Source organism: Scomber scombrus, chromosome 15 (genome assembly GCF_963691925.1).
Source record: "Scomber scombrus chromosome 15, fScoSco1.1, whole genome shotgun sequence".
NCBI classification, from domain to species: Eukaryota; Metazoa; Chordata; class Actinopteri; order Scombriformes; family Scombridae; genus Scomber; species Scomber scombrus.
The window spans coordinates 4155612-4181869 of NC_084984.1; the positions used below are offsets into that span (position 1 = coordinate 4155612).

Here is a 26258-nt window from a genome sequence, read left to right on the forward strand (position 1 = left end):
AACCAATAAAAAATTACCAGTTTTTGTTTTTTGCCAATTTCTTTTATCGTTGTTCATTTTTGGATTGAAAATGTCAGCTGGGATTTCAATAGAAGAAGAAGAAAGTTATTTATAACCCCAAACAAACTACAACACCTGGTATACTGTAGCAAGCTATTCCTATAATAGTCCCTCCGCGGCAGATATTTGACATGTCATAACACGAAAACCACAGGTGTCATAATAATGTTTATAAGTGTTACCTATTTCATTTGGCATGCGGGCTCACTGACATGACCTGCTGATGAACTTAAATGGAAAAGAGCCATCGTTAAGGTTATTAATTACACCTGTGCTTCTCCTGCTGTGACGAGTCAAAAAGGCCTATCGAGGGACAAAGAGCCCATTAAGGGTAGACCTGAAATGAAGTGGAGGTATTATCCTGCTAATGAGCCGGCTCTCCTGCACCCAGCATGCAAAATATTCGGTGTGTGTGGCTATGCATCAGCGTCTGTGTGTCAATTAAATTTGCATATTTGCCCAGACCCCCCCCCCCCCCCGAGCATCAGTGTAAACCAGCAGCATGCAGAAAAGGGCTTCAAGCATGCAAATGACTGCAAAAAACCAACAACAAAAAACACCTGAAATATTGAATATCAAATATGGATCAGACACTTTAATGTCACAGTTTCACATTTCTTCTTTTACTGAATGCATTATAACATTTTCTGTATCCAAACAATAAATGAGCAAATGTTTTATTCCATGTCACGTCTGCTGCTGTTGTTGTTTTTAAAGTACTGAGACACATTTGCTTTTCCTATTTGCATCATGTCCAGTTCTCTGACGCCGTGGCAGTCATGCAAAAAAACTCCAGTGAGTGTTGAACATTTGCGGTTGAGGTGTCTTAGCAGCATGAAATATTAAAATCACACAAGTCAGCAGGTGTTGAATAGATGCTGAGGTGCACCAGCAGTGAGACTCAGCAGTGAGAGAAAATACTTCTCCATGCATGTTGTAGTAAATCTTTCAATACAATATTTCAAAACTTTAGAAACTGCATGCAAAATCCTTATGAAGCAATCATGTACAAACCCTACTGACTTTAGTTAAAAGCAAATCTTTATTAAGGTAGTTTTAGACATGAATGGTGGATTCCTCACACAAACGAGAAAAAAACAATGTCAGATATACTGCTGATCTTCTAAGAGTTTACTGTTTACTTTATGCTCAATTTTTTATCAGATCTGACTTTTCTTTTCACTAAACGTATTTTCTTCTCTCGTGTGGCTACGTTGTGGCTTCTTCCAGCAGAAACCTCCCGATTGCTTCAATGAACTGGGGGCGCTAGTAGCAGTCAGTCATTGGCTTTAAAACTGACTCTATCCAATGTGAACAGTTACACATAATAAATGCCATCTATCAATCAATAAACTGGATAATTAAAGGTATAATCAAACATATTGTATCTCTCCAGTTGGCTGATATGATTGTAAAGCAGTTTCCTTTCAACATAATTATAATACATGGGTCAATGACGTATAAGGATGTATTTAAAAATAATAAATATGGGAATATCTATTGCAGTAATTCAAACATTAAGAATGTTGAGTACACATAAATTCATATTAAAATAGTAAATTAGGTGTTTTATGTGTTTTTCCATCTCGATGAATTAGAACTGACCTTAAAAAAGTCATGTGGTGCGACCGTGATCTATCTTAAAATTAATGAATTTAAGTGTTTTGAAACAAATTATTTGCATGTCTTTTAAGTTTTTGTAAATAATAATCTCATATTTATGTTCTATAATGTAATAGTTGACTTCTGAAATGTATGTAAGACTTATTTTTCCTGTAAATTGCTTAAAAATGATTTAAAAAAATGTAAAAATACAATTCAGTTAAGCATACTGTATCAGTGATTAATATTAAAAGTGATATTTTACTCTGAATTTAATACAGTTATTGGTATTATTGGTCGCACCACATGATATTTTGCCACTTTAAATAACAGAAAAATTACTAATAACTTGTGTTTTTTGAAAAATTAAAGTGATTACATATAAAGGAAAGGTACTACATATATATGGTATTTTTTTTATCAATTTAAACCTTTTTCTAACTGAAAAAAATGCAGTTAGACTGAAAATGTCATAGTCACGTCATTGACCCACATATGCAGGGTGTTTAAAATGTAGTAAAGGCAATTTTTCTGACATAAAAAATATACATAGTACTTGCTGTGTAAAATCATATACATGTACATAAGTTGAACAAGCAGCCACAACTCTTCAGAAATTGGACAGTGGAGTTCAGTTAGATCATCCTTTAATTCATTCATTCATTCATTCAACCAGTGAATAATGGTGGATTGTTGTTTTTTTCTTACCTCCAGGGTGCCCTCTTAAATATGTTAAACCTAAGCTGACACATTATGGAAATTATGTTGAAATGACATAGCACTGATGTATGAGTGACATAATAGTTCAACTGTTGATTGGTCGCATTTTGTTATGTGTGTTTTTTTTAAAATGTAGCTTATTAGTTTACTTAACAGAGACCATGCACAACACACCTGCTGGGCCAGACTTAACTATATAGGTCATTTACATCTGCGGTCCCTGAGCAGGAAGATATGAAAAACAGTACAATACAAACAATTAAAAACAATGCAATTAGCGTAATTTACAAACAGTACATCACATATAAAATGAACATTAAAACACAACATACTCTCCAGTTGGTTCCATACAAAAGTTTAGATCAGTGATCACATGATTATTTTTTTCTCGAGCCTCATTTAAAGTGCTGAAGCTTGTGTATTCTCTTATCAGTGTAGGGATTGATTTCCACTTATCTGCTGCTCTGACTGTCAAAAAGCAGTTTTCCTAAATTTAGCTGAGTAGTCACCTCTTGCTGATCCCCTGGTCGCCCTGGCATCGCTCCTGCAGAGTGACACAGGTTGTTGAAGTGGTGATGGTGCAAGATCATGAATTAATGTATATATCAGACACACATCAACAAAACAAAGACAACTGACAAAGGTCAATAAATAAATAAATAAATATATATATTTATATGTATTAATATAGCAAAGAAAGACATTCTAATAACACCCTGAAAACATCATTGAGGTCTGTGGTTGTCAAAGGAGACAACAAACAAAACAAGTGGGCACAGTTGGACCAATCAGATGGCTCAGTGTGGAGGTGTGTGTGTGTGTGTGTGTGTGTGTGTGTGTGTGTGTGTGTGTGTGTGTGTGTGTGTGTGTGTGTGTGTGTGTGTGTGTGTGTGTGTGTGTGTGTGTGTGTGTGTGTGTGTGTTGATATCATTCAGCAGATGGAGACAAGTGTTAAAAAAAAACGGCTTCCATGCTCTCCCAGCCCATCCTCTCTGCTTGTTGTCACACCATCCTCCTCCTGTCACGGCCTCGTGGTCGGCACACACACACACACACACACACACACACACACACACACACACACACACACACACACACACACACACACACACACACACACACACACACACACACACACACACACACACACGCACACTGTAAGCCTTTTTTCTCTCACTCTCTGGACTATGTGAATGTGAGCTCGGGGTTGGGCGAGGTGACGTCAGGCTGCAGATTTTCACTGCAACCAAACACAACAGCAGCTGAACTCTCTGATAAACGAGTCAAAGCTTCAACCGGCCAAGGACATGATGAGTCAAATCAGCAGGACTGCAAACTCCAGACCTGAGAGTTGATTTATCTGATACTTGACTCGATTTGACTTTAGACTTGAAAGCAAAAAACATTGAAATCACAAGTTTTCACCCAATAAAAATCTTTTAAACCTGAAAAAACAAGTCACACACACATTTACCCATTTATGTATTTGCATTAAAAGGATTTTGTAATTGCTGAAAATGTTGAAATGGTGTGCTGTCCTAAATGTTCAGGATCCAGGTGCCAAAATAAACTAAATTTCTACAGGGAACTTTGACTGGTGGTCACTGGTTTCATTGGTAAGTTTGCTCACACTCACTCAGTCACACACACTCATACCTGTGCTGTGATTGAGGGCAGTGGTTAGTGGTTATTAATGCTCTTTTATTTCTCTTTCTTTTCCCCACTCAGATACATCCTGCCACTCTCCAACCTTAACGACTAACATCTTTTAAACTTTAACCCTCCTGTTGTCCTTGAGTCAAGGAAGTAAGGGAGGGATGGAAGGGAGGAAGAAAGAAGGAAAGGAGGAAGGAAGGGAGGAAGAAGGAAGGAAAGGAGTGAGGAAGGAAGGAAGGAAGGGAGGGACAGAAGGAAGGGAGGAAGGAAAGGAAGGAAGGAAAGAAGGACAGAGGAAAGAAGGAAGGGAGGGAGGAAAAGGGAAGGAAGGAAAGGAGGGAGGAAGGAAGGGAGGGACAGAAGGAAGGGAGGAAGGAAAGGAAGGACGGATGAAAGAAAGAAGGAGGGAGGGAGAAAGGAAAATAGGAAGGAAGGAAAGAAGGACTGAGGAAAGGAGGAAGGACAGAAGGAAGAAAGGGGATGTAGGAAGGAAAGAAGGAGGGAGGAAAGAGAGAGGAAGGAAAGAAAGAGAGAAGGAGGGAGGGAGGAAGGACAGATGGAAGGAAGGAAGGGAGGAAAGAAGGAACAGTTAAAACAGACAACACAGAGGTTAAATGTACATATGTCTCATCCGGTATTTTCACCCATTTTCTTGCCAGAGTTTGGAAACTTCTTTTACTTGCAGCCCTGAGGATTTTCAGGAGGTAGACAAACCTTTAGAGAGAATGAAAACATCAGTGACAAAAATAAAGCTGAATATGTGGACAAATCTGAAATCAGTCCACTAGTGCAGAGAGTTTGGATTTCTATTTAAGGGGTTGTCATTTGTTCATGCTGACTTGGGAGAAGAGTCAGACTGATATTCTGATTTATAAATAGAAATCTTGTTGTAACTATACGCTTGTTAGATGATCTTAAATGGAACTATTTGTTATTTGTAATAAACTCTGCTACCCAGTCACTTATCTGTGGTGTGAAACATCCAGTCAGTGTGTGTGTGGTCTGTCATAGGCTACTTTCAGGGACAAATCTCAAGACCAGTTAATTATAGATGGATTATCCAAATGAGGACAAAAGCTGATTTTTTGGGTCAGTGTTTATAGTTAAGGTTTGAGTCGGTCTCCAGGAAATTAATGTAAGTCTGTGTAATGTCCCCAATAGTGACCATGGTCTGATATATGTGTGTATGTGTGTGTGTGTGTGTGTGTGTGCTGGTTTGTGTGTTTATCAGAGAGCGAATCACATGACCTGCTGGACACGGAGTCATTGTTTCGTCAGCTGCCGCCTGCTGTTTTCATTCATGAAAATTCAGCCTCAGTAGGACTGTGTGGCTTTATCTCAGACTACCAACCAATCACTCATCTTCTTTGTTTCATTCTTCATTAAAAACAACCACCGTTTATGGATGTATGCAAAACTGCTTTATTTCCATTTTTTTCCTTTTTCATACATTTGTTGTGTAATAAATAGACATGAGAAACAGGCTGATTGTTCAGTCCTCTTCACATGCCGATTCTGCACCTTTTTGTTTTTTTCTCCACACCGCAAACAACTTTTCATAGAATTTACATCAGAAAAATAAAAAAAAAACAAAACAAAAAAACAAAGCTTGACACAAGCTGAATTTCCTGCTACCCAGCTCGTCGCTCGCCTCATATGTTACATAGACCTCTGAGCTGTGTTCGTGTAGCAAATCCCCGGGGAACAAAAAAAAAAAAAATATATATATATATATATATATATATTTATGTATATATATATATATAGTATTCACAGTTACAGTATTTACACATTGTAGGATTACAAAGCAAACAGGCAGAAAATGAAGACGTTTCTACAAGAAACAATCTTTCAAAAAGGGAGGTGGAGACTTTTTCCTGTACACAGTGGACCTTTTTTTCTTTAAATAAACAGCCTTTTAAACCCTCAGATTCCTTTTACAGATCCCTGAAAATATTATTAAATACTCAGTCTTTTTGTTTAAAAAAAAAAGAAGAGAGAGAGAGAGAAAGATGCATCTTAAAAGTGTTACCCCTGTGACGATAAAAAAAGCTTTAGATCTTCTGTACAAGTAATCATATACAATATAAACATCACTAGTGAAAAAAAATCTCTACAATCAATTCAAATGAATGAAAAGCAATGACTGACTTGGTCTTGAGGCTGAGAGGAGGGGAGGGGAGGGGGGGCTGATTGGCTAAGAGAGGGCGTGAAGCAGAAGTGCAAGCCTCGAGTGCATTCAAAAAGATTTTTTTTTTAATCTTAATGAGTTTGAAAGAAAGAAAAACCTTCGACAACTACAACGAGGACGCCTCCTGGATTGTGGAAACACTCACAGGAAACATTAAACACTGGTAGATTAGAGTGTTGCAGCTGAAGGGGAAACCAAACATCTAACGAGCTCACAGAGACGAAGCCGAAACATCATCGTAAAGGTGGAAAAACAAAAAAACAGGCAGCGATTCTTTGAGCGTGCGTGAAAACAGACTTCTACATCTGTCGCCTGTCTGCTCGGGTTAAACTAAAGACAGTCACACATTCATATGGCACTTAAAAACGAGAAGGAATCGTTTCTTCCGGAGCTGAAGACGTAGTTTGTTGAGTGTTTTGGGTGGATGTAGACAGGACTTGATTTAGAGGGGGGAGCAGTGCACTCATATTCACATACACCGAGCCTGACGAGCACAATCACACACACACACGCACACACACACAAACACGCAAATATAGTGTCTTTGAAAAAAAAGAAAACCACCTAAACAAAACTGGAATACACTGGAATATCGTTAATAATACAAATTTCATCTTGAACTTTTGCATAAACTAATAGGAAGCAGCATGATCCGTTATTGGCAGGTGTGATTTTCCAAATATTCCAGATTTTGTGGCAGGATTGAACCATTTTCTGTTGTTGCTAGATTATTTTCCTTAATCAGTTTAACGTCCAAGAAGCAGGAGGAGGTAGGCGCAAGAAAGCAGGGTTTTTTCGGTCCGAGGCGGTCCGAGGCGGGCCGCGACGCTCCACCTTCCTCCCCGTCTGCTGGATGGAAAAAGTCTCCCACAGAGAGGCGTTTTTCCTGGTGAGTTTGTGCGTCTCAACAGTGTTAGTAAGCAGCTGAACATGTGAGTCTGTGTTGTGTTTTATCTTTTGTACCACGTGTGGTTTACATAAAGCTTATGAGATAAACAGGAGAGGAAAAAACTGTACAAACCAGGACCGGGTGTTGGGAGGAACCATGCTGAAATACTGTCTGACGGGGAGAGGAGGGGAGGTAACGCTGCACCAGCGAGTTAAGTGTTTTGTAAATTCTGGGTCACTGGCAGACATAAAAAACTATGCTTTTTTTTTCATTTCAAGAGCACCATAAATCGTAAACAATCTAGAGTTAAATATGTGAAGAGTACAGTACAAAGGTAGCCGAACTCTTCTTCTCCTCGCTCCCAAATAACACCTTCCTCCTCGTCAGGGGAGTCTCAACATGTGCGTGTCTGGGGAACTTGAATAAAGTTTAGGGCTTTGGGGGCTTTTTATCCCCCGGAGGAGTCTTCTTCTGACCTCGACTGGACACTGACGTTAATTGAGCGTTCCCCTACAGTTCTCTGCCCCACACAAACAGGGGATCTTCTCGTCCTCTATCGGGAACTTGTAGTCGTACGTGATCTCTTCGTTGACGTTGATTGGCTGCCTTGAGTAGATCACGATCTTCTTCTGAGACTCCACTGTGATGACTTTCGCATAACAGTTGGGCTGAAAGAAAAAAGAAAATGGAAACAATTAGAACATGTTTGGAAACGAGCGCGTTTAAGTGCACACCAAGGCGACTGTGGCTCAGGAGGTGTCGTCCACTTATTAGAAAGTCTGTGATTAAATCCCTGACTCCTCCTGTCCACATGTTGAAAGTGGCCTTAGGCAAGATACCGAACCCCAAATAGCTACTGATAGTTGTGCTAGCACCCTGCGTGTTAGCTTGCTGCCACTGTTGTGTGAGCGAATGTGTGAATGGGTGAGTGAGCAGCATCCTGGATGTTCTGCGCATGTCAACAGCTTATCCTGGTTTCAGAAACCCGGATATACCTCCTGGAGTAATCCCATAGAAACATCTTTTCCAGGCTTCTCAACCTCCTAATAGTGGCTGAGATGTTGAAGCATTCCTCACACAGCTGCAGGCAGGTGCTCAGAAAGCTGGAGCCTGTTATGATCATGTTTACAGGGATATTATAATTCCATGTGAATATAATCAAAACTAGGATCACGCTCAAAACCAGGGAACACTAATGCAGATATGACTGATTCTGTTTAATGCAGATGTGGAGACAAGATGCAGCTGTTTTCTTACATTGCAGCTGTGGTTGATGAAACGGGCGAAGTTGCCACACTTGGTAGCGTCTATGATGGTGTCGTGGTCAACACGGAACATGTAGCTGCTGCCGATACCCTCCTCTTCGTAGCGCTTCTCCCGCATGTCCGCAATCACCTGGAAATGGAAAAATAGTCACTTGTTTGAAATGTGAACACTCTAAAATCCTGCACAGTGCTTTATATAATAGATAATGTTCCTAAAAGTGTCTAGAATTATAATAGTCGTTTCTGTCGCCATTATCCTGAAAAGACAAATGTGCTGCAGCTGCAACAATTAGTCAATTGGCAGAAAATTAACCACCAATCATTTTGACAACCAAATATTTACTTGCAACCTCATGGCTGCAGATAAAAAACATTGTTTTGGGCATTTTTTAAAGGAAAAACAAGCCAAAATTTCCTGGTTCCAGCTTCTTAAATATGAATCTTCTCTGTCTTCTTGAGTCTCCTCTTTAAGTTATGGGCTACTGTTTAGGATAAAACATTTTAGGTTGCTTCTTGGTCTCTGGGATTGTCAGTTTTCACAATTTTTTGACATTTTATAGACCAAACAACTAATAAAATAATTGAGAAAATACTTTGCAAATTAAAGCAATTAAATTATGATTAAGTAATGAAAATAATAATTATTTACAGTCTTAATATTTGCATAAATTCATATTTTTGCCGATTAAAGTCACTTAAGTGGCAGAAAAACTTTTTTTGGGCACGACTTGAAAAGTACTAATATTTACATACACACAGAAAATCCACTTCAATTGTACTGATCAACTGTGTCTCACCTGTCTGATGTTCTGTCCCACATACTCAATGACCATTTCATCAGCAGCAATGGGCTCCATAGCAAACAGACCCCAGTCGTGGATGCCCGACTTACAGAATCTGATCTTCTTCTTACGGAACTGAGACAGAAAAAAGGAGAAAAGTGTCACTTCTGAGAAGCTGATGACATCTTGGTAATAAATGAAGAACATTTAAAACTAAAATTAGACATGTTTTCTTTTTTTCTTAAATTGTAGATAACACACAAATGACCTCAGCTGACTTTTGAGGATGACAAAATGTGCATTGACAACTCTCTGTGTCTGTAATGTTCATTTTATACAACTATGGGTGAATCAAACTCCCCAGTGAAAACAAAGTTCTGTTTGATTGTGTTCACCTTCAGCTGGTTGAATTTCAGCAGGTCACTGTCACATGCGAAAGAGGACAGCAGACGCCTCTGCTCTGACCGCCGCTCCGAGCCAGCTCTGGTAGAGGCGTGGACTTGTGCAGGAATACTCATACCCTGCAGAGAGGAGGCAGAGTTAGATTTACATTTAATTCTTTAAAGAAAAAAAAACAACTGATATTTTTACATGTGTACATGTTCACATCTGAACTCAGGCATCACAGTTTATCTCACCTGTGTGTCGATCGGGGGCTCCTCCGACAGCAGCCGTGTGCTCTGAAGGTATTTGATCTTGTCCTTTTTGTCGATCTTGTAGTATCCCTCGCTTCTGGCACAACCGGTCATGTGATCCCTCATGCCGTCATCTCTCCTCTTTTTCTTTATTCTGGGGTTGTTGGTAGGTGCAGTGGGAGTCAAGGAAGACACTAAAAAAGGCTTTGGAACACAGCTGGGATCCCAAAACACTCAACAAACAGTTCTTACTTTTCACCACCAGATGGCGCTGTTATTTGATACACAGAACAAAACAACTCTTAAAGAAAAATAATTCAGATTTTATCTTTTTAACGGTACTACAGTATTTGTTTTGTGCTTTTCAGGTGTGTGGAGAATTTTGTAACTTTGTTTTTAAAGGTGATATATGACAACATTTCCTGTAAATCAGTAGATGTTAAGTAGTAAAGGATATGAGGATGGTTGACCCAGAGCGTGTCGTTGAGCCAGTCGTTGCCGTTATCCTGCTGGAGCATCTTGTCGTAAGTGATCTGCAGAAGCCGAATGTCCTCATCATCTATGCCTTCGTCCCAGATATCGTACAGGATGGTCATTTCCTCAAACTCGGAGCGTGGGGTGCAGTAGGACCGGTGAGGCGTGGTGACCGGGGACAGGCTGTCCAGCAGCAGCTCCTCCCAGCTTCGCCGCGCCCTCCGAGCAGGTTTCACGGCCACAGGTGCCTCGTCCTCATACGACAGGAAGCCATCTGAGTTGGGCAGGACCTTCTGAGGCTCTCTTTCCCGGAAGTCAAGGCTTGGGTGATCGGGGGACTTCTTCATGGAGAGATCTCTCAGATGTGCGTCGTCAGGCAGAGCGGAGGGTTCAGATGACAGGTCCAAAGACTCATCACCTGCTGAGACAGCTGGTGTCTTTTTGCCTTTGGGTCGTCCAGGTTTCCTCTTTGATGGGGCAGTGTCAGACGGCACGGGGACATCCACAGTGAGGCCAGCAGGCAGATCTTCAGGGACGCTGGCTGAATGCTCTGTGCCGGCGGACAGGGCCTGGTTAGGCAAGGCGCTGATGGGTGGCTCCTTAAAGACTGGTCTGTCGTCCAGGCTCTCAGAGGATATTTTCCTGTGGAGAGGCAGTGCTGTGGGGTCGGGGAAGACAGGTGTGAATGTTAAGTCTCTACCTGGAGTACGAGGGACTCCAGCACTAAGGACAGGAGATTGTGCAGGGTAGGAAAACGGACTACCGGGGATGTGAGGGGAGCTAAGCAACAGACTGCTGCCCGTCAGTGGGGCATCGCTGCCGGGTGTGATGGGCATTGTGTCCGTGCTCTGGGACTTGCCCAGACTCCGGGTGCGCTCCAACAGGTCCCGGCCTGGCGTGTGAGGGATATCCTCATCTGTGGGGAGTCGTGGCCGCTGAAGGAGGTCCGGTAGAGGACCGGGGGGTGGATGGAGGAGGGAGCGACCTTCTACTGCCAGGTGAGGCGGGAGAGGGAGGTGCATTAAAGATGCGGAGGCAGATTTGGGGACAGGTTTGTTTGAATCTACTTGGGAGGAGGCTAATCGGGCGGGGGTGCAGGCTACTTCCTCAAGCTCAGCTTTACCTTTGGTTGTCGTCTCCTGATCACTGTCAGGCAGGGCGCCCGTTGGAGTGGGTGGCCGAAGGTTCGCTACATGCTCCGGAGGTTCCGACTTCACTACAGGAATGTTGCCATCCACACTGATGTCTCGCTCTATGACTTAAAAGACAAAAACACAATCATTTAATTTAACCTTTGACGTCAGTATCTCAAAATGCTAAATACTGATGATTCATGTGTCACCTGAACACTGCAGAATTAAAGAATTACACTCACCTGGGATGCCTTTAGATGATGGTGGTTTCAGGTCCTCTATCATCTCTTCTTCAGGACTAGGAGGTCTGCGTCTGGGCTTGCTGCTCAGGTCTTCTTTGCTCCTGTGGTCCTCCCTATCCTCTGGAACTGGGCCTACAGGAGAGCTCGGTGGCTTGGTATCTGCCTCCCGCTCCTCTTCTTCAGAAGATGAAGAGGAGGAGGACGAAGAGGACGAGGAAGTCTTGGGAACTTTGACTTCATCCTCCACGTCTACTACCGCCGTTCCCTCCTCGTCCTCATCCTCCTCCTCTTCTGAGCTTATCTCGTACTCAGAGGAGTCTTCGCTTTCTGCCGAGGAGTCAGAGCTGGCCTTGGAGGAATCGGAGCTCTCACCTTCTGCAAGAAAAAAAAGGAAAAGAAATGATGAATTATAGAAAAAAGACTTTTGAAAAGTTTGAAAGCTGTTGCTGTCAGATGTTTTGTACCTTCATCAGATGAATCTGAGGTCGCACCCTCACTGGATGAGTCTCCCTCATCTTCATCATCACCCTCCTCGTCGTCACTCTAAGAGAATATTACAAAACCAGCAGAAATGTGAATAAATGGCTCCGTGATCCAGCGGATAAACAATCGGGAATCATTTTTGAGACAGCATACTTTTCCTGTCGACAGCCTGTCTGCAGCTGCCTTTTCATCAGGTCCCTCCTCCCTGTCGGACAGCGACTCCTCCTTCCCCGACGTGTCCACCTCTTCCTCTCCTTCGCTGTCCAGCTCAAGTGGCCGTGAGTGTCTCCTCTTTGCTGATGCGCTGTCGCCGTCCAGTTTGGACTCGTCCAAGGGGAGCTCAGCTGGGTCTCGATCCCGGTCTGACAAGAAATAACAACAAAAAGAAGTCAGGTACCTGGAGGAATTTAGGGGGGATTACGCATGTAGAATATTTTGGTCTGCTGTACCTTCATCCTCCAGCTCGTCATCCACTGGAGTCGAGGGCCGGGCTCGTTTGTTGTCCCCTGTGGCTGCAGTCTCAGGTGGGTCCTTCCTCTTCACCTGGACACAACACGCAACCATTGAACACCAACAGGCAGCACGCGTGGTCGAAAGTAAAGAGACGTATCTGTATTTATGAAAAGACTAATTTGATCGGCTTACCTTGAAGGAGGGCAATCGGATGGCTCCTCTCAAACTGATCCCCAGACCCATTCCCTCATAGCCCAGTCCCTCGCCCTTGTTCCAGTTCTCCAACAGACTTGAACCCATCGTCTCTTTGGGTTTGGGTTTCTCCTCTTCCTTCCCCTCTGCACCTTTCACTGGAGTCAAAGACGCCTGGCAAAAAGGACAAGATTTTTTAATTCCAGGCATCGATTATAGTGAACCATACAAAAGAGAGTCACACATTAGTATTTTTTGTGGCTAGATTCAGTCTGCAGAGTCATTCTTATAAAACATGTGTTGCTACAGATGAACATGCAACTAATGATCATTTTCACAATCCCTCAGATGATCATTTTCTCCTACAGTTCAAAAAGTCTTCAAATTGCTTTTGTCCTATCAACAAAGCAACCCAAACAATCAATTATACATTTTATTAATTATAAATTTCATTAAAAAAGAGGAAAGTATCAAATCTTCACATTTGCAAAGCAGGAAGCAGTAAATATTTGGCATTTTTCCTGATTAATGACTAAAATAATTCATTATCAATCATACGTCATATTCAAGTATTGACGATAATATAACAATTGTGGAAGTAATTTGGACCACAGAGAAACAGATCAGCCAAAACTATCAAGAAGCAGATTTTAATTGTTTTAAAAAAAAATCACATCTGCAGCAAGCACTGTGTTATCAAGCTCTGAAGGAATGTTTAGGATAAAAAATTTGTGCTGCAATATGGACTTAATGAAATGTTATTAATGTCACTGCAATTCATGGCTTCTATTATGCACAATTATTTTAGAAATTTGGACCTTATTTGGCCATTTGCCCTTTTACTCAACAGGATTGCACAGTTATGAGTCAGAACAACATTTTTCCCCACACAGCTCTCTTAGCCTCTTAAAAATAAATAAAACTATGTTAGCATCTTGGAAGGTGAAATGACAGACTTACCTTTGCGGAGCGTTCCTTTTTATCCCACCAGTCATCAAAGGCTCTAAAAGCCACCACCTCCACCATTTTCCGGTTGAGGTCCCTCTTCATGATGGCCTTCAGCTCTTTGACAATGACCAGCAGCACTCCGTCAACAGTCGCCTTGTGGGGGTCCTCCTTTTTAGTCTCATATCCAGGAGGAGGAACAGTAGGGTTGAACTTGGGCACACTGGGATGTTGCCACTGTTGCCCGGGCGCCCCTGCACCAGCAGCAGGTGTAGCACCGAGAGACAGATGTGTGTAGGGTCCCGCAAATGGCCCAGAAGCAGCACTATCCACAAAATGCGGGTAAGGATAGGGCCCTCTAGTCTGAGCTATGCGACTCAGCATCTGCTGCTGCATCTGAAAGGACATGGGAACCGTGCTCCACTGTTCCCACCGCAAGCAGTTCATCAGCTCCATTTGCACCAGTGGCATCATGCCATGAGGGTAGGGACCGATGTGTTGCAGCATGTGGTGAGGCACTCCATGAGTCAGGTGAGCGGGATGTCCTGGGACGGCAGAGTGAGCGGCTAGGTGGTGATGTGCGATGGCGAAGCCTGCCTGGTGCGGAAGAGGGGGGAAGCCGGGGGGAGGCATGGGAATATTCTGCATCGGGGACACCGCAGAGTTTACAACGATGCCTTTGCCACATTCCCCACTGTTGATCGGAGTCCCCGGCATCTCGTCCTCGGAGATTTCCATGTCTTCTCCTGACGACTGATGACACTGTGAGGAAAGAGATAACCTGTCAGGTCTGTGGAGGTGATCATCCATTTTTCCAGCGTTTGCACACATACAATCATATCCCCTTATATCTCCATGACAACTGAGCAAACTCCATCCACTTTATAACGACATTGACATACAGAAAGCACGGGAAAAAGCAAGCAAGTGGACCTTGAGTTAAAGTCTCCCTTCACTCAAAAATAATGATGATGATGATGTACTGCACCTGCAGAGTTTCATACTTACCTGCCTGAGGGGGAAAGTTTCTCTGTAATAATAGTAATAATTATATGTCAAAGCAGAGTATTTTTATGTCTGGAGGGTGTCTTTAGGACTGTTTTATCAAACGAGCCCATTTAGCTTTAACATAATTAACATAAGTGAGGATGTGAATTAACAAAATAAGTTCTCAAATATCTGATCAAACACTGAGCCAACGACACTGTGGATCTTCAGTACTTGACAGTATTTGTTCAACTCTGCTAGAGGCACATTTACGTTGGCACCAAAAAGCGCAACTTGTTAATCATTCCAAATAAGAGCAGCAGAGCATTTAAGTGCCGCTCTGAGTTCAAAGTTTAGTATACACACTAGCACAGTCAAACACAGCTGACCCATATCTTCAGCATGTTTGCTCAGGCAGCAACTTATTCTTAAAACCAAAGCAGATAATATGAAGGACGTGTATTAAACATAACAGTATTGAATTCTCTTCCCTGTTGTTTCTTATTATAAAAGGATCCCTGTTACGACTGCTGCAGATATGAAACTAAACAGAGTAAACTCAGCATGGGAGTGGCGTCGTTACCCAAATGACCTGTTTGCACTGTTTGCTTTGTGATAACTTGAAATGTGAGACACGGGACGCTGCAGCCAATCCTGACTGTCAGGCTCAGCAAAACCAGGAAGTGTTGCGTTGAATGGGGCCCACAGCCAAACTGCGTTTTCCTCTCCGCCGAGTGTGGTGAGTTTTAGAAAGAGGAAACAAGAGTGGTTCAATTCCCCAACAGCACAACGACTCTTATTTCTCCTTTCAGAGCACAAATTTATAGAACTACAACATAATGGGGCCAGCTGTGGCTTCACACAAGGTGATCAGCTTCATGTGCATGTGAAGGTATTTGTTAGGCTGCAAGTTATACCTCTAAACCTTTTTATGCAGGACTTTTGTCACATGTTTTATGCTCATACTTAACTCACTCACTTAATTCACACTTTTAAAAAACGTGAATCTTAGACAAACGCTGCTTATTACAACTGAAATAACAAACGTATAAAACTTTAAGATAATTTTTGTTCTGTGCCAAAACAACACCTGTTAACCGACAGAGCAAACACCTTTTATTTTGTGGTGCCCTCATACATAGTTTGCTGTGAAACCGGAATTTCCTTTACGAGGTAGAAGACAAAGAACGAAACAAAAGGGAAAGCTTACTACTGCCACCTTGCACTGACAACTAGACCTCATTTCCTGTGTCCTCTGTGCAACTGTCATTCACATCTGTGAGTAAACATCAGCACTTGTGTTACTATAAAACCAATAACGACTATTCATATGGTCTCATTTTAGCTACATTTGGCACATTATGGTGTTGTGAAATGTGACAAACTTATTATTTTTCATGAAAATAAGTAGGTATATTTAACAAACTGTGAAAGTTCTCCTGAATATATCTGAAAAATATCTGTCTTACCGTCTCCATTTTATCAGTGGGAGTGTGGACTCGATAATGTCCGTCTTTGAGGTCAGTGTTGCCCATCTTCTCGTGGTTCGGAGATCTGATTCTCTTGATCAGGGAAGCAGTTCCGGGAATGGGCTCTTCATCTTCCGAGTCTGGCAGTGGGGTTGGACTGATATCTTCCAAGCCCGTGCTAGAGGGACGGGAATTTTGCTGGCCGCCTTGAGAGCCAGACGTGAAAGGGGGAATTGGGGATAGCTGGGAGGACGAGGAGGAGATGGGACTCCCCTCCATTCGCACCTCAGTGTCCGAGTCACGCTCCGCCAGGAATGGCAGTTTTGTCCTTTTCTCCTTGAGGAGCATCTCAATGCGGGAATCCAGGCTATTGCGCTCTGGATCTAGTGTAGGGGAGCCAGGTGAGGGGCAGTGCTCTGGTGTTTGAGGAGGAGGGGTGCTTGGATGGGGCAAGGGCTCCGGTGGGGGCTCGGGGATCGGAGGCGTTTCTGGTCGCTCCTTGACGGGCAAAAAGTCTGTGGCAGCTGCCAGAGGCGGCTGCGGCGGTCGGAGGTATTCACCCTCCCTTTGGGCTGGGTGATGAAAAGCTGGCTCTGACGGGGGGAAAGCGGGGGGCAAAGGAGCCTGGTAGGGGGAGAAGGCGGACTTGAAGTTCGGCGTAGCAGGGGGAGGTGCTGTGTAGGTGAAGGAAGGAGTGGAGGGTGGAGGCTCAGGTGGGGTGAGTTGGTGCTGTTTGAAAGGAGCTTGCTCGGATGTCGTACCTCGATACATGTTGCTGCGGTACTGAGGCCTCTCCGGTCTGCGATTGTACGCGTCCTGGAACTTACTCTCGTGTCTCCGGGATTTGTAACCTCCGGAGCTCTCTGGCCGGCTGGACTGGTACAAAGGTGTGGACTGCCGACTGGAGTAGTTGGAGTCTTGAGAGAAGGGAGTACTTGTCTGGCGTGGGGTATGAGGGGTTCCCTGGGACTGGGGTGTGTCCTGCCTTAGGCTGGAGTAGCCCGTCTCTAGGGACAGTGGAGTGGTGGAGCTGCTGGGCGGCAATGTCCCTCCAGCAGCAGACACGCTGCTCTCCGACAACCTGCGGATGGGCTCGCAGGCCTAAGAGGAGACAAAGAGGATCAAGTATGGACCAATTCTCAGACAAATAAAACCTCTAACATCAAAGTTAAAAAATCTAATACTCCTGACATTTTACTGAGAACATCTTTAGGTTGCGATTTGACAAAGGCCACATTGCACAGAGTATATCTGAGAGGATCACTGGGGGAAAAAAAGCAAAACTGGTGGATAGGAGTATTTAGGCATAAGGCCTGGGGGGGAGGGCTCATGCTACAAGGCCAAAGTGCATGTTTCAGTGGCTTTGAGATTTCACTTCACCGGGCAAGGGGCTGGATAACATTCTTTCCTCTGCTCTACTCCACCACCTGCTGCACTGATAAAAAGGATTAAAGATAAGGATGTCAGCTTAGATTGACTAAGTTTTCTACAAAGTAACACTACAACTCAGCACAGCTACGCAACAGCATGCAACTGTTCCTCCAGACTGGTGTTGCAAAAACCAGTAGAGACTGCACTTAACTCCCACAGCTCATGGAGAGATATTAAATAAACCACAAACAAAAAAAATCAACATTGTCTCTTGTTCTTTTGCATGATGCTAGAGCAGTTTTTACCAGTAAGGCTTCTGCCAGGCTACGAGGAGAAACTTCTCTGGCTTCCTCTCCACCAACGGGCAGGGTCCGCGGAGTGTAGCTGCCATTCATCAGGAGCTGGAAGTATCGAAGGCGATTCTCACCTGAGGAACAGTAAACACAAGCGGGTCTCATGCCAAGTCTATAAAGCTGACTGGGTGCCAGCAGGGAATTATTAAAACTAATCTAGCATGACTTAACAGTGACTATACAAAAATGTATCTGAATGTTTAAAGAAGAGCAACATTTACATTTGCAATTTATTTTTTAAAGTTAAGTAAAAGCAGTAAAAGCAATATGAACTAATATCATTTATGGTTTGTGCATTCAAATGTATCAGATGTAAACTGTAAAATTCTATTACGTTGTGTAATAAATATTGTTAATGTTACAATGTCCTGCTAAAACTTTACATGTGGCATATAGATCCTTATGCATATATAGAACTTACTATATGCTGCACAAAACCCTTAAATAACTGAACTTCTAAAAGATACAAACTGTTTGTAAAAAAGGGGGAATTAAATTATGGGAATAATTCTAAATAGCAGCATTTGTGCAGCCAGTAAAAACTGTACATACTGTCATTAAAAATATCAATAATTATTCAAATGAGTAATTATTTATTTCAAAGACTGCAAGTCAAAAACGTTTTACATTATCCTAAAAAGAATTAAAGTTGCTTGTTTGTATCAGTCAAAAACAACAGCGGAGACTTTCAAGCCTGACAGTGTTACTGACTGAAAAAAATGACTGAAATTTTCAATATCTTATAAAAGTGACTCAAAGGAAACAAATCTGAAGGGGGGAGAGGACTGTGACAAATTGGTTTGTGTTTGTTTACTTGGTTGAAATTAGGCGCAGTGGGAGTACACAGCACCCTCAGCTCTGGGCTTGTGGGAGCATAGCACTCGTACACTCAATGAAATTCAATTATCCCACGTTACCAGGCAACGCACGTAAATTTAAACACGTGACTGCTGTCCCCCTAATAATTCAAAACAAAGCAACATTTCCCTTTGAGTACTACCTCATCAGAGAGTAAAGTCTGATCGTGCATAAATGTAGGTTACAAGTCTTTTCCTCGGAAGGCTGAATCACTGTTTACCTTTCGGGTCCAGCTCCACGTGGATGATGTTTCCCATAACAGACGTGTTGTGGAGCGTCTGCACGGCCACTTTGGCGGCTTTCACGGTCTCAAAAACAACCTTGGCAATTCCCAGGTGCTTCTTATTTTTGGGATTGTAAAGGATTTCCACCCCCTCGATTTCTCCAAATTTTTTGCACATGTCGGTAAGAAATCCTTCCCTGATGTTGTCGTTCAGCCTGGCGAATGTCACCTCCTTTGGAGGAACGGGGCCGATGTAACACTCATCGATCTGAGAGAGGGATGAGAGGGGGGGTTAATGTTGGAAGTGCTTTCGAGGTAAGGTTGCACCGTCTGGGGGTCGAGCTATGACAGCTAAATAAAGAGCAGCGGTGCCGAAGTAGTTGGATTAAGCATGCAAATTCAGTGGTTCCTGTTATGAAAACAATTAAAAGTCATAGTGTAGAGCATGCATTAGTTCTTCTGGCAGCACGTTGACAACTGAGCTTTTTCCTCGACTTCCAGAAGATGAGCGAGGGGGTGTGTCTGCAACTTTTGACAGCCCCTCTTTTCCACAAGGAAAAAAGCTGGCACCATACTCTCTGTCAAAGTGGATACCTTAAATTTTGGCACCGGCAGGTCAATCTCTTTGTACTTAGTCCAGAGACGGCCGATCCTCGGGTCTCGGAGCATGTCCACCGGTGGTATCCCGGGGTTCTGTAGGAGAAGAAGGTGGAGGGGGGGGGGGACACAATGCTGTTATCCCATTCACAACTCCACACTGCAATAACTTGTTGCAAAAGTAACCGGACGCGGTGTTTGATAAGAGGGAACACCTCCGGTACGCTGACCGGGCATGATGCTGGAACATGACCGCGGCCGGGCCACGGCAACACGGCCACATTGTAACCTATCATGGAGGTCGGCTACTCGGTTACTATTGTAGCCGTACTCACCGCTCGTCAAAGGCGGTGCACTTACTGGCATGCTGAAAGTCTGTCCGTCATATCGATACAGTTTGTGCGACCCCTTCCTCAGCGCCGGGTCGATGATCAACTTGTAACTTCTCCAGTGGTGACTCCGCTTCTCCGCCGAGCCGCAGCCGGGATGACTGTCCATGCCGTTCGCCAAACCTGAAACGACAGGCAGCGACAAGGAGAGAGAGGAGCTAACGTGAGGCAACGCTTCAACACGGTCCCGTTACCAGCCTCCCCGACACTTTAAACACAGCCAAACGGTACAGATGCATGAGTCTGGAGGTGGTGGTGGCGGGGGTAACCCAAGCGAGAGCGAAAACGGGATCTAGCGTATATCCCACTTACGGAAAACAGGCATTTAGGAGAGCTGGAGAAAGAGGAGGAAAAAAAGAACAAGCTTACTTGAACTCTGCTTTCTGCCATGGTCTTCGTTCAATCTGTTCCTCTCGCCTGGCTTGGACATGGTTCATCCGATCGAGTGGTTTTGTTTTCCTTTAATTGACCAAAAGACGGAATCGCTTTCCTTTCGCCGCTTACATTACATGATTTAGCTTGAAGAATACTGCCTCCTTTTCGGCGAGAGCCAACACATATTGTGTGCCTCTGGTCTGTAGCTCCTGTCTCTCCCACAATACACCGCTAGGCTTGCCCACCTCCGATGCTAGTCGCACTTTCGATTCAAACTTATTTCTCTCTCTGCTGGTAATTTAACCACTCTGCTGCCTTAAATTAAATCTAAACATTTTTAAACGACTTGGAAAGCAACGTTAGGGTACACACATCAGATTTTTTTTTTAAAAAGAGGCTTGGGTAACAGTTTGTGTTACTAAATCCTTTAAATATTTTTTTTGTGTGGAATCTGCCGATTGCATTTACCCAAATGGCAAACATTAGACAGACACATATCTTCTTAACGGCTACTAAAAGGCTAATAAAACCTGATTTGGTGGCAGTTTTTTTTGCGGTTCGCTCACACATTCAAACATGTCGGCTCACATTTGGAAAGAAACAAATGCGGGACTCCACTGCCTGTAGTAGAGATAACATTAGTGTTGTTGTTGTTGACTACTTGTGTGTAATAGCTGACAGAAATATGATTTTAATACGCAGCTCGGTCGGTTCGTGTGTGGATTCAAACAGCCAAGCTAACGTTAACAATAACAGTCAAACCGTTAGCATACGTTTGATTCTATTTTCTGTCAGTTGGTCTAACGTTAATCCATAGCAACAAACTAGTGCCTAACCGACCAGCTACTCCTCCTCTTTACGACTATTAAACAAACGTGGAGATTTTTTAAACGACTTAAATCTTTTTCTTTTTTTTTTAATTTTAATTTAATGATTTTTTAAATGATTTAGTGTTTTTTTTCGGACAGGCTGGGTTTTGTTTGACATTGCCTGGTGTTTTTGCAGTGCTCGGGCATTTGGCTGGTTAACAGCGGCGGCGCGGCGAGCCAATCAGAGCGCAGCAGCAGAGGAGCCGTCTGCTATTAGAGGCACGGCTCAGGAGTCCTTCAACAGAGAGCAGAGAGAGGGGGCTGAGCGCTCTCGGCAGCCATTTTCCTGAAACAGGACTCAATGGCCTATTCCTTTGTTCCAAAAGGGATCTTACACTTGATTTCCTCATCTCTCACGGACTATGATAAATCTATGATTCCTCCTTTTAAAGGATTGAGAAGAAGGAAGAGAATGTACTGGATGTAATACCCTGTGACATTTTGAGCCTTTTTTCCTCTGCCTGGAATCCATCTTTGTCTTAACTAGGTCATGGCACACCCAATATAATAGTATTTATAAGAAAAGAAAACCAAAACGTTGTGAATAAACAGCTGTATGGTTTTGGAGGTGTTGAATTAGAGAAACAACACAGTTTGAAGTAAAATGTGTAATGGCAGGTTGCACTTATGGCCTTGTATGAGTAGCAATGAGTAAGTCCAACTCTTTTATAATCATTTAACAGTTTTGGTTATTAAGTAATGTAAAATGAGGCATGCAATTAATGTTATTAAAAATTTTTTGTGAATTAATGTATTGCTATCATCAATTTAATGTGATTGAAAGTTGTGTCTTTTGTAGTTTCCAACTTTGTACAAAATGTTCACTTGGCATGCTTACATATGGAAAAAAAACAGCATACAGTCCAGGTTATGTACCACTTCTCCTCAAATGACAGAAAGCAGGCCATAGGTAACTAATGGCCTTTTGCTAAATAGTTTCATTGTGCTGCTTGCTATTTGACTGTTGATTGATAACCTCATTGGCTTTGATTAATGACTTTATTACACTTCCTCTCACAACAGCAACGCTTACACCTGATGGCTTATGTACCTACAAGTGTTGGAGACAGCTCCAGGCACGATTGGTCTGTGCTGTCCATTTGCCATTTAAGAACCGCTCAAAAGAGTAAGCCTAAACGCACAGCTTGACCTTCCTTCAAGGGCATATTTAAATTTCTAAACAAGTCCTGCCATGTAGTCTTTTTTTTTCTTCTTCCTTTTCTTTTTTTACAGCTTCTACAACGGCTGAAAAAATTAGACTGTCAAAGCTATGAGGAAACAGATGGAGGGAAAACTCTCATGGTGAAAATATTTACCTCAGCACTTTGGTGAAATGCAGTTAACAGGCCTAAACGCAGGGGCAGGAGGAATGTTTTCAGCTCCATCTTCGGATCCTCTAATAGTGGCATTAATAAGGGGTTGGGAAAGCGTCTCCTGAAAAGGAAGGAATCCATTAGCACGAAAGATAAAGCTCTTTTTTGAAAACTTTTTTTTTTTTTTTTTGATCAGTGCTAGGCATTGCCTCTCAGCCAGCGAATATGCATCTTCAAGCATCATCTGTGTGGGCAATATGCAAAACCATCTCTCCTCTCTCTCTCTCTCTCTCTCCTTGAAGACAGGATTGCAGTCAAGTGTTACCCTCTTCCAATTTCGACATTTTCTAACTAAACCACTTCATATTAAACCACAAGGAAAAAGTTGTATGGAAAGGTAATGGATTTTGAGATATTTCACTAAATTTGCTAGTTTCTATGTGTACATGTAAGTATTCTCACAGAGGACAGACGACATGAACAGTAATTCATTGTGATAAAACCGTTATCAGCAAAAAATATATATATATTGACTTCTGTAAAAAAAACAACTCTTATATGTTTTAATTGTAAACTTACAGGTAGTATTCAAACATGTAATCCAAGTCTTAAAAGAATCATATGGGGAGAAATCTTGTATTTTTCACTGCTTCCCTTTGTCCAAAAATACGTTTTTAATGGTGTGCAGGCTAAACTTGTTCAATGGTTTCTCTGCTGTTCCCTGTCTCAAAATGGCTTCTTTACAGACAAAGGAGAGCACTGTGCTGTAAAATGCTGCTGCGCCATAACTGGGTGAGGTTCGCGCACTCGAGGGGGGAGAGTCATTTTTCCGAGAGCATTTCTCGGTGTTTTCGTGATTGATCAGGACATGTTTACACCCAGCGACACAGGGTGATTTTACTGAAAAGGGTTCATGTTTTGCAAGAAGTGAAAGAAAGAAGAACAGTGCGTTTAAAGGAAGGAAACATTAAGGTGGCGTTGGCTGTTGGTTGCTGCCTGGGCTGACTCGCCCTGGAAACGGCAGTAATCCGAGAGCTCTGGACGGTTGCCATCAGAGCTGGAGCGTGTTGCAGCACCCCCACACTGCCATATAAGGTCATCAGGAATCCTCTGCAGCAACCCTGTTGTTTTGTATCTGGGTGAAAAATAACACAGGGGGTGCTTCGGGCTTCTGCGCGCTCTCTCTAGCTCTAGACAAAGGCTGGCGGATCACCATAGAGAATTTCAAGTGCTGCAGACCAGATAATACAAACAAACTAGGTGCGATCCCTTCTTTACTTCGGTAAAGGAGATGAAAATAGAGAAGGGGAAGTCTTTATTCGCGTGCGTAAAAGGCGTCTCAATGCGCGCCACAAAATAGGCCTGGTGGTTATTACGCACTCTTCTTCTTTTTTTGGGTGTGTGAGCGTGTACATATTGCGTGTGAGGAGACACAAATTGAAGTCGGTGTGTGAGAGGCCTGCGTTTCTTGTTATTCACTCCTAGCTCCGGCTGCCAAGTGCGCGCATTCATCCATTTGCAGGTCACGAGGCTGTAGACACCAGTCTCCTCTCCAAAGCCAATTGCTTTCCAGACCCCCCTACCCCTCGTGCAATGGCGACAACATTGTGAAGAAGGTTTTATGTGTGTGACAAAGGTGCACATTTGGCGTTAGTTAGATGGGCTTGCGTTCAAATCCGCCTATGAGGTTATTTATAGGCCTTTGTTTAAAAAAAAAAAAAAAAAAATCTCCCCGGTGGGTTGCGCCATTCAGCTTTGCGCGCTGACAGACTGGAATATTCCACACAGAGGACTGGCCTCTCTTCCACTGGACAGCTGTCTCTCTGCACGGCGAAACAGATATTTTTTTGACAATTGTTCTTTGTTTATGAGTTAATGAAAATGGGCTGTACACGTATGGATATTTTGTACACCTACAGGACACTCTGATATCCTTTATAGGGCTACATATGTTAGGCTTCACCCTGTAAGTCAAACAAGCACTCTCTCTTCTTTCTTTTGTATTATTATCATCGATTACAGGCATTTTTCATAGTGTGTGCTTCACCACAACGTATTGTAGATGCATATGGGACACAGTGTGAGGATAACTACGTGGTGGCAGGATAACAAGGCAGCCAGACAAACTGCAGTATGCTCTTTCTTTCTTTTCTGTCTTTCTTTGTATGCTGACGGATTGTTGACTGAACCAAATCAGGCATCATCGACTTTGGTTTTTTTTTTTTTTTTTTTAATCATTATTTAAGGGTACAGTCGCCTATTTAATTCTCATGTGTTATATTTAAAACATTGCCTTTTAAAAAAAAAGATTTGCATGTCTAGTGTTCAATAATGGCTTGTTTTTTTTTTTTTAGTGTATTTCACTTGGGAACATTATCTACCTGTCTGTGTTTCTGAGATGTTTAAATAAATAGACTATACACACATTTTTATGTTTTATTGTTGTGGAAACTAAAGCAGGTTGTTGTATTTTTTAAGGACTTATACCACTAAATGATTTTAGGCCCATATTTTTTAATTACAATTAGATTTGCTTAAACACAGTTCTGCTGCCAGGTTGACTCACGGCTGGAGGATCATGTAAATGTTAGTGTGCTCAGGTAAAATACTTAAAAGATTACAAGTGGTTTCTTAAAATAGACAAAGTAAAGGGCATTGTCAGCTTATTCTCTTAAAGGGACAGCTTGCTCAAAATTTCAGCACCCCTACCCACTAAATATATCTTTTTTTCCCACCAGTAACCACTGATATTTAACCCTTTCAGTAGATCTTTAAATTTGACCCAGTTTCAGTTTTTCTTGCATGAAATAAAAAAAAATGGTCCAGATCAGAAACTGAATTTAGAGTAATCACATTTTTTTGTTGTTGTATATTTTGATAATACAAACTCATCATTATCTATGCTCCACTGACACCGGCTTTGACTCCCTGTAATTATTAAAAACCATCGACGTGGCTGAAACAAATCCAAATGTACAGCTTTCATTCTATTGCATATAACGTCGTGGCTGAAAGTCATCCAGGTCATAATAATACCCAGTAGTAACTCAAAAAGAGCAAAAGGACAGAATCTACAGTTGCCTTTGATCCCTACTAGAAAGCATCACATCTGGCTCACAGACATTCACCCAACAAGAGAACAGACACACAACGTTGAAGGGAACACCTCATTTAATTCCAACACTGATGATTCTGAAGTAATTCCTCATCACATAAGAGCATCTTGTCCACCTGACACGCTCAGTGCCACTGCCTCCCATTTAAATCCATGTTTAATCCACATTAGGTTACATACTGTGCCTCGTTGCTCACTGAGATAGCGTGTTGCTGGGTAAGATGTCCGTACGTACGTTGCACCCTGGGACGAGAGAGAATAGTTTATCCTGACGCCCAATCTGTGATGTCACTGCCGTGTTCGGCCATACAGACTGAATAGAGAAGAGAGACACTGACATCTTGCCTGTAACTACCCCTGAGGATTTACATGAAAAGGAAAATACCTCTTTATTTATATCTCATCTGACAAACATTCTTTGTGTGTTTTCTTCTCACTGCATTATTGTATAATTAGAAACAGCGTATAAATTGGTCGCATGGCTCCTTAAACGCTATTTAAAGACTCAGATTTTTTAAAATTTTGTACAATCATGCACTCTGTCAATTAAAATATCTGTATTTCTGTTTCACAATGAGTAAAGTGTGTTCTTTTTTGGTGATTATGAATCCCACATA

The 26258-nt window shown here is 42.5% G+C and overlaps 1 protein-coding gene across 6 annotated transcripts; it reads right to left on the reverse strand.

Moving 5' to 3' along the window:
* Positions 1-5467: 5467 nt before the first annotated feature.
* setd1ba (SET domain containing 1B, histone lysine methyltransferase a) lies at positions 5468-26159 on the reverse strand. Of its 6 annotated transcripts, none has more exons than XM_062433993.1 (20): positions 23106-26159; positions 22265-22647; positions 20339-20428; positions 19941-20092; positions 19578-19676; positions 18981-19251; positions 17855-17976; positions 16179-17279; positions 13738-14484; positions 12778-12951; positions 12582-12675; positions 12286-12494; positions 12114-12192; positions 11650-12024; positions 10258-11532; positions 9804-9970; positions 9561-9686; positions 9181-9300; positions 8376-8513; positions 5468-7786 (listed from the first exon to the last, which is right to left on the reverse strand). In XM_062433993.1, exons 3-20 carry the CDS (start codon positions 20397-20399, stop codon positions 7613-7615), a joined length of 5484 nt encoding a protein of 1827 aa, XP_062289977.1. In that variant the 5' UTR covers positions 20400-20428; positions 22265-22647; positions 23106-26159; the 3' UTR covers positions 5468-7612. The 6 variants fall into 6 exon arrangements, with proteins under 6 accessions (XP_062289977.1, XP_062289980.1, XP_062289979.1 ...); XM_062433996.1 differs by having other exon boundaries at positions 10258-10932; positions 11398-11532; positions 22265-26159; XM_062433995.1 differs by having other exon boundaries at positions 10258-10932; positions 11038-11532; positions 22265-26159.
* Positions 26160-26258: the final 99 nt, after the last annotated feature.

What these genes read in the sequence shown, in the direction of transcription:
- setd1ba (XM_062433993.1), bottom strand. Translation starts at nt 20,399, where the DNA reads ATGTCCAAGCCAGGCGAGAGGAACAGATTGAACGAAGACCATGGCAGA. An exon ending in GACAGACTTTCAGCATGCCA is followed by an intron (nt 19,677 to 19,940) that starts GTAAGTGCACCG and finishes CTTCTCCTACAG; the next exon opens with AACCCCGGGATACCACCGGT. An exon ending in ATCATCTAAAGGCATCCCAG is followed by an intron (nt 11,533 to 11,649) that starts GTGAGTGTAATT and finishes TTGTCTTTTAAG; the next exon opens with TCATAGAGCGAGACATCAGT.